At 41.3% G+C, this 18,669-nt stretch overlaps 1 protein-coding gene across 9 annotated transcripts; it reads left to right on the top strand.

The window, feature by feature from the left end:
• Positions 1–2,606: 2,606 nt before the first annotated feature.
• Positions 2,607–15,006, top strand: ZNF391 (zinc finger protein 391). Of its 9 annotated transcripts, none has more exons than XM_081523068.1 (4): positions 2,607–3,352; positions 10,370–10,478; positions 11,251–12,402; positions 14,557–15,006. In XM_081523068.1, exons 3-4 carry the CDS (start codon positions 11,330–11,332, stop codon positions 14,573–14,575), a joined length of 1,092 nt encoding a protein of 363 aa, XP_081379194.1. In that variant the 5' UTR covers positions 2,607–3,352; positions 10,370–10,478; positions 11,251–11,329; the 3' UTR covers positions 14,576–15,006. The 9 variants fall into 9 exon arrangements, with proteins under 9 accessions (XP_081379194.1, XP_081379189.1, XP_081379192.1 ...); XM_081523063.1 differs by having other exon boundaries at positions 13,206–14,653; XM_081523066.1 differs by having other exon boundaries at positions 10,367–10,478; positions 13,206–14,653.
• Positions 15,007–18,669: the final 3,663 nt, after the last annotated feature.

Here is an 18,669-nt window from a genome sequence, read left to right as displayed (position 1 = left end):
AATGATTTGACCCACCTACAAATCCAGCATCATTATTTGTCACTTTCATATGCATTATATTCTAACTGTACTGTTTTTACTTGCTAGAGTTCATCACATTTCTCATGTCTCCCTCCTCATGCTGATCTTTAATTTAGAACTTCCCTCCCACCACCTACTGTTTGCTAAACTAATTGCTAATCCTGTTCATTCTTCAGGATTCGATTCCAATATTACTTGTTCTCAGCTCCTTATCTGTATTCTCATATCCTCTATAATAATAAAACAATTATTCTTAAAAATGATAACAGCTAACATTTAATGAGTGCTTATAATGCTATAGTCCATGGGGTCACAAGAGTCAGAGACAACTTAGCGACTGAACCACCACCACCTGAAGTGGGCTTCCCTGGTGGCTCAGACTGCAAAGAATCTGCCTGCTAATGCAGAAGACCCAGGTTCGATCCTTGGGTTGGAAAGATCTCCTGTGAAAGGGAATGGCAACCCACTCCATTATTCTTCTCTGGAGAACTCCATGGACAGAGGAGCCTGGTGGGTCCCAGTCCATGGGGTCACAGAGTCTGACACAACTAAGTGACTAACACTTTATCAAGCTTAAATCTGCTGTAGGAATGGGGACAGGTTCCAAGGCCCGAGAATGGGCTCTTGTCTAACACTCAGAAATGAATTGTCTGAGGAGACACATGTGCTGACAAAGCAAGAGACTTCCTTGGGAAAGGGCACCTGGGTGGAGAGCAGCAGAGTAAGGGAACCAGGAAAACTGCTCTGTCATGTGGCTCACAGCCTCAGGTTTTATAGTGATGGAATTAGTTTCTGGGTTGTCTTTGGGCAATCATTCTGACTAAGAGTTCTTCCTGGTGGCACACGCATTGCGCAGCCAAGATGGATGCCAGCGAGGATTCTGGGAGATGATCAGACATGTGGTGTCACTTTTTGACCTTTCCCAAACTCTTCAGGTTGGTAGTGGCTTATTAGTTCTGTGTTCCTTAGCAGAACCTTCTGTTGTAAAATAACTCAAGCAAATGATTACTATGGTGCCTGGCAAGGGTAGGAAGTTTCAGTTACTGTGCTTCCCCTAACGGATCTACATACTGATATGGAAAGATTCCCCAAGATATAGTGAAGAAAGCAAGAGGCTAACCAGTGTACATATTTTTTTTTTTTATGAAAAGGAGAGATATGAATCTGCATTTGTTATAAACTCTGGTCAGATAAGTAAAGCGGTTATGTAAAGAGAGTGGGGAGCAGGAACTGGGCAGATGCAGAAAAAAATCTAAGGTAAGTCTTTCACTGCAAATCTTTTTTACTTATTTTTGAATCATATGAATGCATCAGATATTCAAAAAGTAAACTTGAACAATTATAATCCTAAAAAATAATTTTGTCTTACTTTCTTTGATCATAATGTCTTTTTTTGCACTGGGTTGCTTTTGGAATCTTAGCTCCCCAACCAGGGATTGAACCTGGGCCAACACAATGCAGCAGAGATAGCACTCTCAACAAATAGCACAGGAACAACTGAATAGCCACAAGCAAAAAAAAAACAAGATAAAAAACCTAACCTAGACAGAGCTTACATCCTTCACAAAAACTCAGAATGGATCATAGACATAAACGTAAAATACAAAACTATAAAGCTGTCACAAAGTAATATTGGAGAAAACCTAGATAACATTGGATATGATGATACTTTTTCAGATTCAAAGTGATCCATGAAAGAAATAATTGATAAGTTGGACTTCATTAAAATTAAAAACTTCTGCTCTGCAAAGGATAATTATCAAGAGAAGTAGAAGACAAGTCATAGACTGGAAGAAAATAACTGCAAAAGGTACATCTAACAAAAGATTGTTCTCCAAAATATACAAAGAACTGAGAACTCAGCAATAAGAAAATAACTCAGGACTTGCCTGGCTAAGACTTCACGCTTCCAGTATCAGGGAATTAGATCCCACATACTGCAACTACATTCTCATGCCACAACTAAGAGATCCTGCATACTAATGAAGATAGAAGCTCACATGTGCCCCAAGTAAATAATAAATAGAATTTGTATCCTACTGTTGTCTGAAAATTGGTTCACAGAGCTTTTCAAGACCATATCCTACTACCCATTCTATTTCTCTGTATAGTTATTCTGTTAATTTTTGAGAATTTGATATTAAAACTCCAACTAAAAATCTTAATTTATCTTTTAAAAAAATAATTGTAATATCTAGTGGAACCGTTAATAAAGAAAAAGCATGAATCCCCCAAACCACTCTGGCAGAAACCAGTTATCTTGAGCGCGTCTCAAACGATCTTTTGAACAGGGAGCAACACAGATTTCACAATGCGGAAACTTAGGAAAACCGAAAAGACAGACAAGTGCTTGATGTGACCACCCGCCTGGAATCATCCCCAACACTGGAGACAGGACCTGAAACTTCACTTGGAGGCCAGGAGGTTGCCAGGATACCTAGAGACCTATCCAGACACTCCCACGACTCCATCCGGAGCGTTGCTGCGTTGCAATCTCGCAACTGATAGTGGCGCATCTCCATAGAAGGCTTTTTGAAACAGCAAAGCGTACAGTCAACAGTAACCTATCAAACACTATTCAGACTGCCACTAGGGACCCTCCCAAAAAACCTGGGCTTGGGCGACCCAGCCAAGGGCTGGCGACGGGAAATGACGCAACAGAGGCGTGAGAATCCTGGGCAACTCACCTCTTTCGCTGTCTCCATAACAACGGCCAGATTGGTCCCAGCGCTCCAGGCAGCAACTTTTGATCTGGACCTAGGAACCAACGCAGAAGAATGGATGTTTTTGAACGGTGGTGTTGGAGAAGACTCTTGAGAGTCCCTTGGACTGCAAGGAGATCCAAGTAGGCCATCCTAAAGGAAATCAGTCCTGAATATTCATTGGAAGGACTGATGCTGAAGCTGAAACTCCAATAGTTTAGCCACCTGATGCGAAGAGCTGACTCATTGGAAAAGACCCTGATTCTGGGAAAGATTGAAGGCTGGAGGAGAAGAGGACCGACAGAAGATGAGATGGTTGGATGGCATCACCGACTCAAGGGACCTGAGTTTGAGTAAACTCTGGGAGTTAGTGATGGACAGGGAGGCCAGGCGTGCTGCAGTCAATGGGGTCGCAAAGAGCTGGACACGACTGAGTGACTGAACTGAACTGAACTGAGGAATCAAAGGCCAAGTTTGGTGCTCTGCGTCCACCTGTTTTTCTGCCATGGATCAGGTCTTGTTTATCCTTCCACGCCTTCAACTTCTCTGCAGAGAATAATGCCTGTATAAGACCAGAGTCTCAGGTTCTTTATGTTGCTTAGGAACATAACCTTCATATCCTCACAAAGGCAAGTTTAACACCCAAAGAGGATACTTCTCTTTTTTTTTATTCTCTCCACTGTACTAGAGGCTTTTTCCCCCTTAAAGAACATAAGGTTTCATTCTAGTATTGTTTCTGTGTCATTCCATCTTCCTTCCATACTTTGTAAAAGGAAATGATAGCTATGTCATGAAACAGGGATGAGTATGAATACCCAGGAATCATCCATCCATAGAAACAACCACTGAGCTCTCATGACCCTGTGAAAAAACTCTTTGGAATTCTGGAGTCTAGTCAAACACTTGCAAAGTCCAGAGGAGAAACTGATGAAAAGATTGTTAAATTTTGATGACTATCACTGTTTCATGTAGCAGCTACCATCCCACATCTCCTAGCAACATGGCAGGCAGCCAGTGGGAACTATGGGCTTTGTGCCTGGTGCAGGTTGCTGGTGCAGTGGTGGGCAATAAAGATCTTGCTCTTTGAAACTTGAGATTTTATGTTTTGATTGCTGATCACTGCTTTTGATTGCTGAGGAGTCAGCACAGAAGTCAGCCATAGTTTTAACTCCAAAGGGCTGAAATGGCTTCTCAACCCCTAGGGGATATGAAAAAACAGTACATCATTCCATAAATTTTCTGTTTTGTTTTCATTCTTCTAAAGTTATTTTCTAATTTCCTTTGTGATTTTTTTATGATCCATTGGTTGTTTAAGACTATGTTAATTTCCATTTTCGTTCTTGTTGTTCAGTTGCTAAGTCATGTCCAACTCTTTGCAACTCCCTGGACTGCAGCATGCCAGTCTTCTCCATCCTCCACTATTTCCCAGAATTTACCCAAATTCATGTCCATTGAGTCAGTGATGCCATCCAACCAGCTCATCCTCTGCTGCCCTTTCTCATTTTGCCTTCAATCTTTCCCAGCCTCAGGGTCTATTCCAATGAGTCTGCTCTTCGCATCAGGTGGCCAAAGTATTGGAGCTTCAGCTTCAGCATCAGTCCTTCCAATGAATATTTAGGGTTGATTTCCTTTAGGATTGACTGGCTTGATCTCCTTGCTGTCCACAGGGCTCACAAGAGTCTTCTCCAGCACCATAATTCAAAAGCATCAATTCTGCAGCAGTCAGCCTTCCTTATGGTCCAACTGTCACATACATACATGACTACTGGAAAAACCATAGTTTTGATTATACAGACTTTTGTTGGCAGAGTGATGTCTCTGCTTGTTAATATGCTGTCTAGGTTTGCCATAGCTTTCCTTCCAAGGAGCAAGAGTCTTTTAATTTCATGGCCGTAGTCACCATCCACAGTGATTTTGCAGCCCATGAAAATAAAGTATGCCACTGCTACCACTTTTCCTCATTCTATTTACTTTCCATATAGTTGTGAATTTCCTAGCTTTCCTTCTGCTTTTGATTTTAGTTTTATTCTCTTTTGATCAGAAAAGATACTGTGTATGATATTAATCTTTTAAAAATTATTAATTTTTTTATTGTGGTCTAACATATGCTCTATCCTGGAGAATGTTGCATGTTCACTTCAGAAAAACATGTATCCTGTTGTTGTTGAGTGAAATGTTCTATATATATTTTGTTAGGTCTAATTGGTTCATACTGTTGCTCAAATTCTCCATTTTTTAAAAACTAATCTTCTGTCTGATTACTTTAATCATTAAAGAATTTGATTTGCAATAGCATCAAAAATAATAAAATACCTAAGAATCAATTTAGCCAAGGAAGCAAAAGATTTATACATCAAAAACTACAAAACATTGCTGAAAGAAGATCTAAGTAAATGACAAGACATACCATGTTCATGGATTAGAAGACAATATTAAAAAGCAGAGACATTACTTTGCCAACAAAGGTTCATCTAGTCAAGGCTATGGTTTTTCCAGTAATCCTGGATGTGAGAGTTAGACTATAAAGAAAGCTGAGCACCAAAGAATTGATGCTTTTGAACTGTGGTGTTGGAGAAGACTCTTGAGAGTCCCTTGGACTGCAAGGAGATCTAACCAGTCCATCCTAAAGGAAATCAGTCCTGAATATTCATTGGAAGGAGTGATGCTGAAGCTGAAACTCCAATACTCTGGCCACCTGATGTGAAGAACTGACTCATTTGAAAAGACCCCGATGCTGGGAAAGATCGAAGGCAAGAGGAGAAAGGGACAACAGAGAATGAGATGTTTGGATGGTATCACCGACTCAGTGGACATGAGTTCGAGTAAGCTCCGGGAGTTAGTGATGGACAGAGAGGCCTGGCGTGCTGCAGTCCATGGGGTCGCAGAGTCGGACATGACTGAGCGAGTGAACTGAACTGATTGCTAAGTTGGCAACACTACCCAAAGCAGGTTCAATGTAGTCCCTGTCAAAATACCAACAATGTTTTTCTACAGAAATAGAAAAAACCACCCTAAAATACATATGGAATCTCAAGGGACCCTCAAAGCCAAAACAGTTCTTGAAAAAGAACATATTGGAAGAATCATACTTCCTAATTTCAAAATTTACCACAAAGTTACACAGTGGTAATCTAAAAAGAGAGCCCAGGAAAAACAAAAAAACTCCTCATATATATCAGTTGAATTTTCAACCAGTGTTAACACTACATAATCGGGAGAGGACAGTCTTTTTTCAATAAATGGTACTGGAGAAACTGGATATCCACATGCAGAATAATGAAGTTGTACCATTGAAAAAAAGTGAAGTCGCTCAGTTGTGTCCGACTCTTTGTGACCCCATGGTCTGTAGCCTACCAGGATCCTCCGTCCATGGGATTTTCCAGGCAAGAGGACTGGAGTGGGTTGCCATTTCCTTCTCCAGGGGATCCTCCCAACCCAGGGATCGAACCCAGGTCTCCCGCATTGTAGGCAGACGCTTTACCGTACACAAAATATAAAAAATAATTCAACATGCTCCAAAGATCTAAATTTATGAGCAAAACTATAAAACTCTTAGGGTAAAACACAGGTAAAAAAAATCCTCATGACCAGAGTGGCTTCCTAATTTTTTTAACCTTTACATCTCTTGGTGGAATTTTGGGGACCTGTCCTGCGTTTAATTGCATTTAAGCATCTAGAATGTGTGTGTTTGTTGGGGGGGGGGGAGCCTGTTTCTCACAGAGACAGGCTGAGCATCACCTATGTTAGAATTATCTGGGATGCCTGCTGAAATAGCAGTGTTTCTCAGACTTGCCTCAAACCAACCAGTGGGAAGCATGTGAATCTGTATTTCAATCAATTCTGCAGGTATGTTGTTTAAAAATATAAACCAGGTTATACTTTGTAGAATGTATTAAGACCTTCAGGATCTTTCGAAGACCCGCTTTCCAGGCCTTTAGTGTCAAGTTCTCAATCTCGGTGTCACACCAGGGAAGGTGCTCTGCAAAAATCTCCAAGAAAGTCTGAGCATAGCTTGGCGGTCCAGGACCTTGCGGCGCAGGCGCGGAGCCACGGCCGTTGATATGCTTCCTATTCTCCTCAGCGTCTCTGTCCTCTAACAGGACATCTGCTCCAGGAAAACTAGGGCTGGGCGGTTGATCAGGCAATGATTGGCTCTCCGTACTGAGCAGCCCACGAGTCTGAGTGGAACAGTGTCTGTAACCTCGGGAAACTTGGTGAGATCCGGAGTTCGACGCAAGGGTTTCCCAATAATCCTTCCGGCTTCCTCTAGCTCCGCGCACTCAGGTTCCCACTAAGCCAGGGTCCGGGCCAGGGTGTGTCCCGGCGCTCGGCCAGAGACGGCCGGTGAGTGGGGCATGCAGGGTCCTGGGGCCTGGACGGGTGGGCGTGGAGACTCTGTGAGGTGGTCGTGCCGAAACAGGTCTCGCGGGGAACACCAGCGAGTGGGCTGGGGGTGGCCTGGCCGCAGATCCGGCGGAGAGGTGCCTCCGAGGCATGGACCCGGCACGGTATCTCGCTTCCCGGGTGGGCACAGCCTAGTCCTTCGGCTGCAGTGACAGCGGGTGATGTTCTCCGGGTGAGCCCCTGGGAGATGGAAAAGATCAGAGTTGCGTTCTGCTCCATTCTAGCCGGGCGAGGAAGGGCTTCTGTACTGGAGGTGTTTCCCAGATGTTTAGTGGGTGCTAGGCACTGTTCTAAGAGTTTTTAGCAATTAACTCATTTAATACTCGCTTTAACCCCATGAGATGTACTATTATTATCCTCAATTACAGATAAGAAAATCGAGGCACATAGAGACGAAATACCTTACTTGAAATTACCGAACTTGAGAGCAGTAGTATTTTTAATGATTCTGATGATGAAGGTTGGTGCTTGAACTCAGCAGGTGTTATTTGTTGAGGTACTGACAAATTCTGTATATCAAATTCTGTGAATCTGTTGTGACTTTGAGCCAATCTTTATGGACACTGTTGTCTGAAGAGCATCTTTTGATAGGCCTGGAGACTTGACCATCTATGTTCTAGAATTGAATGGAGGCTGCTAAGGCTAACTCTTTGGTGCACTGGCAAAGGCCCCAGGAAGTAGTCAGCCCCATACCAGAAAGCAAAGCACCAGGAGAAGAGCTATTCAAAAAAAATTTTTTTAATGTAGAAATTTTCTTCGGTGTGGTTTCTATGTGTCTGTCATATGTGTCACATACACAAACAATACATAATAACAGTTACACATGTCATGAGCTTATTTGAAATGCCAAAACAACTTTTTTCTTGGGGGGGGGGGACTCTTATACTGCACACTATATACACATTAGTTAAATTAGAGATAATCTTATATCAAACTGGCATATTTTACCAGTCATCAAGTATTAATAAGCATGAAAGTAAACCCTCAAAATTGGCTCTCTCCTTTGAACTCTGTTCTAGTTCTTTCTCTGTTCAGGAGATTCTGCCTGTTTTTAGATATTCTACGTTTTAAGGGTTCCAGTGAGTCAGTTTATAACTGTCTTCAAATTTCAGATCTTCCTGGTTTCCCTTTGTCTCCAAAAACCTGAACATTTTATCAAAAATAACCCTTCTCCAAGGTGGACTGTAACATGTAAAAATATAATAATATCCCGCTATATACAAAATCCCATTGTACCTACGTCACCTTTATGGAGTGTGAATGTTCTCAGATCTTCAAGGACTTCTGTTGGGGATGAGGACTTTGCTTTAGAGGATTTAGAGGCTTTGCACTTTACTGCCTGAGAGATTCACTATTTATCAATTGTGTAACTGTTAATACTTTAGTTCCATTGCACTGGAGAAGTAATTCTCTACGTTTAAGACCTACTGTCCCTTGCACTATCTTGAAATAAAATTTATAGGTAATATTAACTACCTACAGATATAATATCACTATATTACCTTAATTGTAATAAAAAGGAGAAAAAAAGGAAAGTAATTTAGAATAATATGTATTTCAGCATGTTAATGATTGGATAAAACAGACTATTGTACCTATACATAGAATCACTGTGAATGCAACAGCTATGGATGCAGGCTGATATGTGAATGTCATAGTTATGACTCTAATACCATAAGTGGTTTGATTTTCCTAAAATGGTGAACAATTCCTAGTATCATTCAAAGAGAAAGAAGTGTATTTCGTTGATTTTGCACTACATAGCAAATTTCTACAAAATACTTTGTATTTACATGAAAAGTAGTGGTGCATTCCAGGGTCACGTAACCATTAACAAATTTTTTTAAAGTCTGGCGGGATAAAGAACATTATTTGTTTTTGCAGAAGTAGCCATCATCATTGGCCCCCTCTAAATTCTAATAACACCATGAAATCAACATTCCAACCAAAACAAACAAAAAACCCTCACAAATTCTCAAAACCTCCAACAGAGTAATGGCAGAGTAGCTTAAGGATCTGGGCTGCAAGAATGTAGGCCAGCCAACCTAAGCAGTTAGGCAGATTCCTACTAAGAAATATTAGCACCATAAAGTATGCAACTGGATTTTATTCCAAGGTTCTAAATAAATTAGAAATTCTGACTTATCAATCAACTCAGTGGTAGGGTCTTGCATTCCCTGTTTCCAGTTGAAAGGAATGTTCTTGGCAAAGCTGGACACAGACAGCAGCAGCATCATGTTGCTCTTGAGGTTCTCCATGGATGGCTTCTTGATGAACATCTTCCAAGGTTCACCTTGACATCTGGAGGGTTCCCAGTCTCTGAGAAAGGCAAGACTTGTGAAACCAGATATGCTCCTAACCTAGTGCATGCTGTGAGCAGAACCATTAGGGCAACTATTATACGGTTGGTTGCCTACTGTCATGCCCAAGGGCTCTGAATAAATTTACAAGAGCATGGGTTAAGGAAAAAGCTTCAGTGGGGAAACTCAAGAGTTCAGAGAAAGGCTTTCAGAAGAATAGGCACCTATTCCCATATCTTCCCCATTTTACTGCTAGAGCCAGGATGTTCTGCTAGATATTCAGTGTAGGTCAGTATTCTCGGAGAAGGCCTTGCTGTTCTTCCTTCTTATAAGGAAAGTGTAAGAACAACCTTGGGAGTAGGAAGATAAACAGACTGCTTGGTACAGTCTGAATGTGGGGTGCCAGCTTTTTAAAGGAGTCGTCTGGGAATGCAGTTACCTAATACTTGGAAACAAGATCCTTGACATGTGTTGGACCTTCCAGCAGAAGAAAGAAACCACCTGTCTTATGGGAGACTGAGTTTATGTTTTAGATCCTCTAGCTCTGAGAAGAATGTTTGTAGGCAGGCTGGTCCCAGTGAGCACATTTTTCAGGCAACCTAGAGTGTTTCTTCTAAGGTTCATGTTGGATAATACAACGTATCAAGTCATGTGAACTTACTAAATACAAATGCCTGGGCCTCATCATACTCCCTGGGTCTGAGGTAATGCCCAGTATCTAGAGTAACAAGTTCCATAAGTGATTCTGATGGGTATTTGTATAGCCTTGGAACCAATTTTAGCCCAGAATTTTCAGATACCCATTTTCTCCAGTGCTTTCTGCCACAGCCTTGTGAAATTTCACACTATCTTTTCTATAGATCAAAGCATTAATGTTGAGCTCTCAATAGCCCTGTGTTTCCAGCACCAATAGACTTGTGTTAAATCATTTCTAATCAGCAGAATCCCAGCATGTGAACTGGACATGATCACACAGTTGGAGGAAGAACAACTATACATACTGGATCTTCAGGGAACTGAAGAGGGGACTGACCAAAAAATATCTGTTTAGGTGAGTGTATTATGAAAAGACCACCAGTTTGAAATTTAGGAGACATGAGTTCTAGTCTAAGCTCTTATAATTTGCTGGGTGACTTAAGTTACTCAATCTGTTTCCTGTCCAATGAGCAAGTTGGCCTCAATGAACTCTAAGTTAAGCTGACATCTCATCTAAGATGAGATCCTTGGCAAGTGTTATTAAGCCTCTGAAATCTGGGGTCGTAGACTTGTTTAGAAGTGTACCTAAACTAGTTGGAAGAAGGGTTGGTGGATTCAGTGGGGATAGCGGTGGTATCATTAGCATTTCTGAAATTCTGTTCTCTCTCATTGCCAAGAAAATGGTTGCATCCAACCTTGACAGAGTCTTCTCACTTTTTGCTTTTAGGAGGGTGGTTATCTTTCTACATTTGAGAGTCTTTACTCTTCTCATCCCTTTCCTTTCTCTCATTTACCATAAGTAACTGGCTAAATAGCTAATAGCTCATTTTACTTTCTAATCCCTTATTCTCTACTCATCAATTGGTATGTCTACTCATTTTCATTTTGGGGGGCTGAACATATTACCCAGTCCACTACTTGTATTTCTTGATGTCTCTTTGCATCCACTGTGAGGACTCTGTTATCTCTTCTGGCCTCGTTCACTTCTCTTTCATTGTCCGTTTTAACTTTCTCCCCATATAAAGTTGCTAGCGTGCATGAATTAGTTGTCTCTTGTTTCTAGTGGTTTATTTTCCTTGTTCTCTACACTAGAGACAGGTGACATTTGCACTTTAAATGTCTTTCAGATAGGGAAGATTTGAACTGAACCGAAGCATCACCACCAATCAGGCTGTTTTGGAAGAACTAGAGTTTTCAGGGTCAGCAATGGAAAATCTTCGAGGGAATACTGCCCAGCATCCTATGGATGAAGAAGCCTGTAAAAGTGAGGGCCAATTATCAAGGCAGACAAAATGTCCTGTACAGAAGAAATCTTCTTTTGAGAAAACAGCAATCAGAAAAGTGTCAGTGTCTCTCAAGGAGATTTTCACTAAGGAAAGAGGCCCTGAATCCAGTAAATTTAATCTAAGCTCAAAATTTAATTCACAGCAGAGAATTCCAAAGGGAGCTAGGTCCCCCAAATCTCGGAAAAACTCCAAAGATAATTCAGACTTAATTAAACACCAAAAACTCTTTCTGCAAAGGAAGCCTTGTAAACGCAATGAATGTGTTAAAGCCTTTAGTTATGAATCAGACCTCATTGTCCACAGGAGAATTCATGGCGGAGAAAAGCCTTTTGAATGCAATGAATGTGGGAAAACTTTTAGCCGAAGTACACACCTTATTGAACATCAAAGAACTCACACTGGAGAGAAACCTTACGAATGCCCTGAATGTGGAAAAGCTTTTAGCCGGAGTACACACCTTAGTCTACATCAGAGAATCCATACTGGAGAAAAACCATATGAATGTAGTGAATGTGGAAAAGCCTTTAGCCGAAGCACTAACCTTAGTCAACATCAGCGAACTCATACTCAAGAAAAACCTTACAAGTGTAATGAATGTGGGAAAGCCTTCAGTGACCGTTCAACTATAATTCAGCATCAACGAATACACACTGGAGAGAATCCCTATGAATGCAGTGAATGTGGAAAAGCTTACAGTTGGATCTCATCTCTTATTGAACATCAGAGAACACACACTGGAGAGAACCCCTATGAATGCAATGACTGTGGAAAAGTATTCAGTCGAAGCTCATCCCTTGCTGAACATCAGAGAATCCACACTGGAGAAAAGCCCCATGAGTGTAGAGTGTGTGGCAAGGGCTTTAGTCGGAGCTCCTCCCTTATTATTCACCAGAGAATTCATACCGGAGAGAAGCCTTTCAAGTGTAATAGCTGTGAGAAAGCCTTCAGTCAGAGTTCAACTCTTATTAGACATCAGCAGCTTCACACTAAAGAGTAATATCTGAGCTTTCACTAATCTTGGCATAAGAGCACATAGCATAACCTCCTATAGCTGAAGAGAAACATATACTTGTTTGAATTTTCCTTTCCCACTAGCAATAAGCCAGTTTCAAGCTAGCCTTCCTTCCTTTATGGAAACTAAGTGGTCAAATGAGTGATCATTCCAACAAGGGGGGATGACTTTAAAAACCTTAATATATTCAATCTAATATTCTGGAGGGCTCCAGTCTTACAATATACCTGGTCAAATGAGTGATCATTCCAACAAGGGGGGATGACTTTAAAAACCTTAATATATTCAATCTAATATTCTGGAGGGCTCCAGTCTTACAATATACCTTACTACCTTATACCTTTCAGTCCTTCACCTTATCTCTTCCATGGAGCTTTGGTCCCTGAACAACCAGTGAACCCTTTTCTTTCCCAACCACATCAGCCCCTTTACTTAAAAGAGGAAATCCTGTGTGTGGATGTTTTCGGGCTTGCTGGCTCTAGTAGCAGAAGAGAAGCTGGCTTCAGAATAAAAATCTATCCATTAGTTTGGGGATAACAATAATAAGGCAATTCAGTCTCTGGACTTAAAAGACAGTTTTTCTCTTCCTTCCTCCCTCACCTTTTTGGCTACACCATATTTTCCTCAAAGTATAACCCATAGTTCTACTAACGTGCCTAACTAATCCTAGTTATTATTTTATCTTATCCTGACCAAAAATGTCCTAAAAATCTTATATTTAGTTCCTACATTATCTTTAAAAAAAAAATGCTTAAATGTTTAAAAACATTTTTTTTGTTTACAGACTTCATGAAATGTATACCCTCTGGTTCTGACTCTCACCGATCTTGTAAAGCTGATCTATCGAGGACAAATGCAGCGTCTACCTCTCAGTCCTTTTCCTACTTGACACTTGCAGAATTGACACTTTTGGCTACTCTCATGCCTTAAAATTTGAGCCTCTGGGATCCATGATTCTGTGCTGATCCATGAATTTTCCTACTTCCCAGCACTTCTCTGATTAACAGTGATTAGCTCTGTGACTTTGGGGCAAGAGTTGAACCAGAATAATTTCATTTTATTGGCTTATAATACTTACAGTTATTCAATTAGATTGTAAGCTTCTTAAAGACAGAAATCTCATTTTAGATCCCTACAAAACGTCCTGCAGTGCTGAGTGGTCACTAAATGCCCCATAATTATTGCTTACCGATTCCTCTCTATCATGGGTAATCAGCCTGCTAGGGGTTATTTGAAATGGCCTAATAGTTGATTTCTTTCTCTGTGTTCCTACTGCTGCTGCCAACTCCTTGGTAGTTTGGACCTAGATTACCAGAGTGAACACACTGTTACTGCTCTTATCTCTGTGTCTTTATCTAGCTGTCTTACTAAACTATCACTTAGCTCAGAAAGAATCTAGTTTCCCATTGTCCCCAGGAAAAAGTTCAAACTGCTTTAACTTGAAGACCTTCCACAATTGGATCTATTTATTTATTTTCCATTACTCTGGGCGGCCCTACCCTTTGTCTCTGCCATACCCTTTCTGTTCACACTTGGCTTCCTTTCAGACTATTCCATGGCATTCTTTTACCTGTCCTGCTTTCTTCCTTGTATTAACATCTCCAGAAATCTTTTATTAAAGCCCTGCTCACATCCTGCCTTCACTGTGATACTTTCAATTCCCCACCTTCTTAGAAGTCTTTTACAGCGATGGTTTGCATCATTCTGCTATATTACATACTTTCTTATTCTGTTCTCTGGTTCTGTCAAGTGCTTTTAATCCATGAACTTTTTTGAAGTTAGAAATTGTCTTAAATCTCTTAGAAGCCCCATCTACCCAACTAATGGATTGTAGTTTTAACTTAAATTGAGAGGGTTTAATTTAATGGTGCATTTGCTTTAATCTTTTGAATGATGAGACAACCTTATGAATCTTTTGGTCATTTTTGTTTGATCTTTAATTATGTACATTAAGCCTTGGGACTGGCTCTCCTTCAGAGCCCCCAGTACGTTGGCCTCTTAGCTTTCCACTTCATGAGACTGTTTTAAGGAGTAGGTGGGTTTATTCATATAAAGTGATGAAAACAGTGCCTGACATAATAAGTGCTCAATAAATGCTAATAGTTATCATTCTATTTCTTCATATCTGCCTGTAGTCTTTCATTTCAATCCTAAAGGACCTGTAACTCCACAGAAATGGAAAACTAGGGTCACAATAAAAAATAAGAAGATATTTCTTCTGACTGCCATCCTGGAAAATAGTCACCTACTTTATTGTGTATCAAAAATGACTCAAGGCAGCTTACAAGATATGATAAAACAGAAAACTGAAAACAATACAAATCAGCATTAGAGAAAGGAGAAGGTGCCTAGAAGATCAAGATCATGACAAATTGTGGTATGCCATATGGTTATTCAGGTAGAGATGGAAAGTGACCATTCAGGTGAAGTGAGGTGCTCACTTGCTTACACTGTATTTGGATGGGGAGAAAATGTCCATTCTTCAAGGAAAGCCTGATAGATTTGAGATTAATTTCTCCATTGGCCTTCATGTAATTATACAGTGCACTTTTGATAACAAAAATTAAATTATGTGTTCCCCACAACACCTGGCAAACAGTTTATTTCCCAGTGAATAAATATTGAGTTCTTGGTGGAAGTCTCAGAAAAGCAAATATGAAGATTCTTCTTGGGATGGAGCGGGGTTAGAGCAGCAGAGGACAGAGTATACTGCATAATCAAGTAGTTAGTGGGGGCCAGAACAGCTCTTTTCACACATTCGAGTCATTTTACTTAACATATTATGGGATGAAGAAACTGAAATTTACGAATGTTAAACAGCTTACCCAAGGATCAGGGTTTGACCCCACTACTGGACCTCTTGGCCTTCCCAGGTGGCTCAGGAGTAAAGATTCTGCCTGCAACGCAGGAGACATAGGTTCCATTCCTGGGCTGGGAAGACCCCCCTGGAGAAGGAAATGGCGACCCACTCCAGTATTCTTGCTTGGTGAAAACCATGGACAGAAGGAACCTGGCAGGCTACGGTCCATGGGCTTGCAAAGACTCAAATACAACTTAGCGACTAAACAACAACTGGATTTAAAGGAATAATCCTATGAAATTGGTGATTAGATACGGGCAGGAAGAAGAGGGACCAGCAATTCCTTAATTCCTGTTAACTTTCATGTAAGCTATGGAGGGCATAGGCTAACTCAGCAGTTAGCCATGCATACAAAACATTACAAAGTTGAAAACCTGATATGATTAATTTGCAACTCTAAAGTCAATGTGGAATCCAAAACTTTTGCAATTTCTGGTGGGGAAGTAGGGTCAAAAGATAAGAGTGATCTGGAGCAGGGAGTCTTATTCTAAGGAAAAACGGAGGGTCTTCCAGTGCTGCCAAAATCACGGTGACTCGGCTCACACTGAAGCATGTCTTCAGAATAATCTCTGTCCTTGCACGGAGCCCCTATCCAGACTCTCAGCGTGGGCCATTTCTAGAAACGCTGTAGATAGATGGGGAGAAAGGCTCTCGTGGAGGCAAGCTGCCTTCCTTGTCGTCATTCGACCAGAAGGAGGCGCTTGAGTGCGAAGATCATCGCGGGGATAAAGGCCTCTGAGCTCCGCGCTTTCGCTGTGTTCCTGGACTTTCATGGTGACCTTTGTGTGTCCAGATTTCCCCTAACAAAGCTGAGACGGCTACTCCTAGAAGCCACTGGATGCGGGCCAGCGACCGTCTCAACTGCTCCAAGCCATCTTCCAGCTTCCTGGGGGGCGCTCGGAAGCTAGATCGGCCAAAGAGCTGATCCTACATCTGAGAACTACAATTCCCAGAAAGCTCAGAGACTCGCAGTCGACAGAGCGCTAAGACTCTATTTCCCAGAAGTCTTAGGGTCAATTCCCACCCTCATTGAAACACCCTCTTGCGCGTCTCTCCTGCTGTAGATTCTAAAGGCTATCGTGGTGGGCGATGCAATGCAACGAGCTGTGGCGGTACCAATAAGCCTCATTTTGGAAAGGTAGCCTAGCCTGAATCTCTGTCACTTCTTTTTCCAGAAAATTGATAAAGCAGAGTGAAGTTTTCACCCTTTTCCGTTAGATTTTGTTCATTTAACTGGTGTGTTAGGCGCCTACTGTGTTAAATCTACTTTTCTGATATGTGAACTGAGATTGAAGATGAGTCACTTTCTTAACTATTCATTCAGCTTCATTAAAGAGGCCACGTTCTCCCTGCTGCCCACCCCCCCATCCTAACATACACAAACACTCTGAAAAGCATAAATAAAACCCGAAAAATAAATACTGATCGCATTACTTGGATCATCCCTGGACGTAGTAAATGTTCTTTCAGCCTTTTTTTCTTCTTCTGATATCTATATATCTACATATGCTAGATATGGAGATGGATTTTGTGTATACATAACAAAAAAAGCTTTAGTTTTATATAACAAAAGATTTACTATATACATTTATCTTGAACTTTCCCCATGTTAGTATTTTCCAGTATAATTTTTAATGGTACCATCAAAGAACTAGTCCTGTCCCTGTATCAAGCATTTCTTTTCCAGCTTCCCAAATACCAGTGATTTTATTTGGAAACCCTAGCAAATGCTTCAATCTGCTGTCAAAACAACTTTATAAAATTACTGTTAATTTTATTACTTGTGATAATGACATTATGGTTATGTTTAAAAGAAAGAAAAAGTCCATATTGGTTAAAAGATACATGGGTTCAGTGGTGATGGTGTTTAGTCACTAAGTCGTGTCTGACTCTTTTCGACCCCATGGACTGTAGCCCTCTGTCCATGGGATTTCCCATGCCAGAATACTGGAGTGGGTTGCCATGTCCTCCTCCAGGGGATCTTCCCCATCCAGGGATCGAACCTGTGTCTCCTGCACTGGCAGGCCAGATCTTTACCCCAAAACCATCAGGGAAGCCCCAAAAGATACATACAACAAGATACATACAAAAGATACATACAACAAGGGTCTTGCTTTAAAATATCTCAGGAAAAAATAACATTTTTAAAATAAAAAGTCAGGGAGGGATTGCTAAACAAGATTGTCAAATATTCATTATTGTTTAGTCTGGGTGAAGAATACACTGGAGTTCACTTTTCTGTTTTGTGTTTATTTGAAATTTTCTGTAATAATTTTTTAAAATGTATACTAGCATTCTTTCTGGAACAATATGTCCAGCTAATACCTTCTAACCTCATGTTCAAGTCATCCTTTGACCTCTGCTCAAATGAAGAATTTTCAGCTCCACTGTTACATCTGTAATGCTGACTGATTCCTTTTCCTGGGACACATCTTCTTACTAGTTTTTTTCACTGTACCTCTGAAACTAAAGTAAATCTCAGCTCCTTAGAGAACACACGTTTTACCTTCATGCTCTTCCACATTTCAGTCTTCTCCTGATCTCTCCTATGTACGTGACTATGGCATCTATCTGGCTTTTAGACTTCTGCTCTATTTCATGCGGAGAAGGCAATGGCAACCCACTCCGGTACTCTTGCCTGGAAAATCCCATGGACAGAGGAGCCTGGTAGGCTGCAGTCCACGGGGTTGCTAAGAGTTGGACACGACTGAGTGACTTCACTTTCACTTTCCACTTTCATGCATTGGAGAAGGAAATGGCAACCCACTCCAGTGTTCCTGCCTGGAGAATCCCAGGGACAGGGGAGCCTGGCAGGCTGCTGTCTATGGGGTCGCACAGAGTCAGACACGACTGAAGAGACTTAGCAGCAGCAGCAGCAGCTATTTCATGTCTCATTTCATGCTAAGTGGCACCAATGTGCCTGACAGAGTAGTTGCTCAGTAAATATTTGTTGAATCAATATCCACGTGGGTGAATCATCCAGCGAACATTCTGCCTTTTATCTGGAACCTTGGGGCCTTGACAGGCAGGAATCCCCACGCCTGTGGGTAATGCAGCAGCTGCTGTGTGTGCTTCTCCTCTCCCACCAGTGGATCTTATCCTTCCCTTTTTAATTCTTGTTCCAAAAGTCCTCCTCCTCCTCTGCCTTTTAAAGGTGCCTGCCATCTGCTTTCCACCCACAAGCTTCTGTCCTTCACACATTCCACACCCACTATCCATCCCAACATTGTCAGAGATACCATTTCTTTCTGCCTCCTTGAGGACTTTGCTCTCACATTCCTTTCACTTTTCAGACTCTCCTTTTCTAGTGACTCATTATCACTTTAAACAACTCTAATTGCTGTTGTTCAGTCGCCCAGTCGTGTCCAACGCTTTGCAACCCCATGGG

Source organism: Giraffa tippelskirchi, chromosome 8 (assembly GCF_054371585.1).
Source record: "Giraffa tippelskirchi isolate mGirTip1 chromosome 8, T2T-mGirTip1v1.2.pri, whole genome shotgun sequence".
Taxonomy (NCBI): domain Eukaryota; kingdom Metazoa; phylum Chordata; class Mammalia; order Artiodactyla; family Giraffidae; genus Giraffa; species Giraffa tippelskirchi.
The sequence above is the reverse complement of the archived record's forward strand: the minus strand, read 5'-3'. Positions and strand labels throughout refer to the sequence as shown.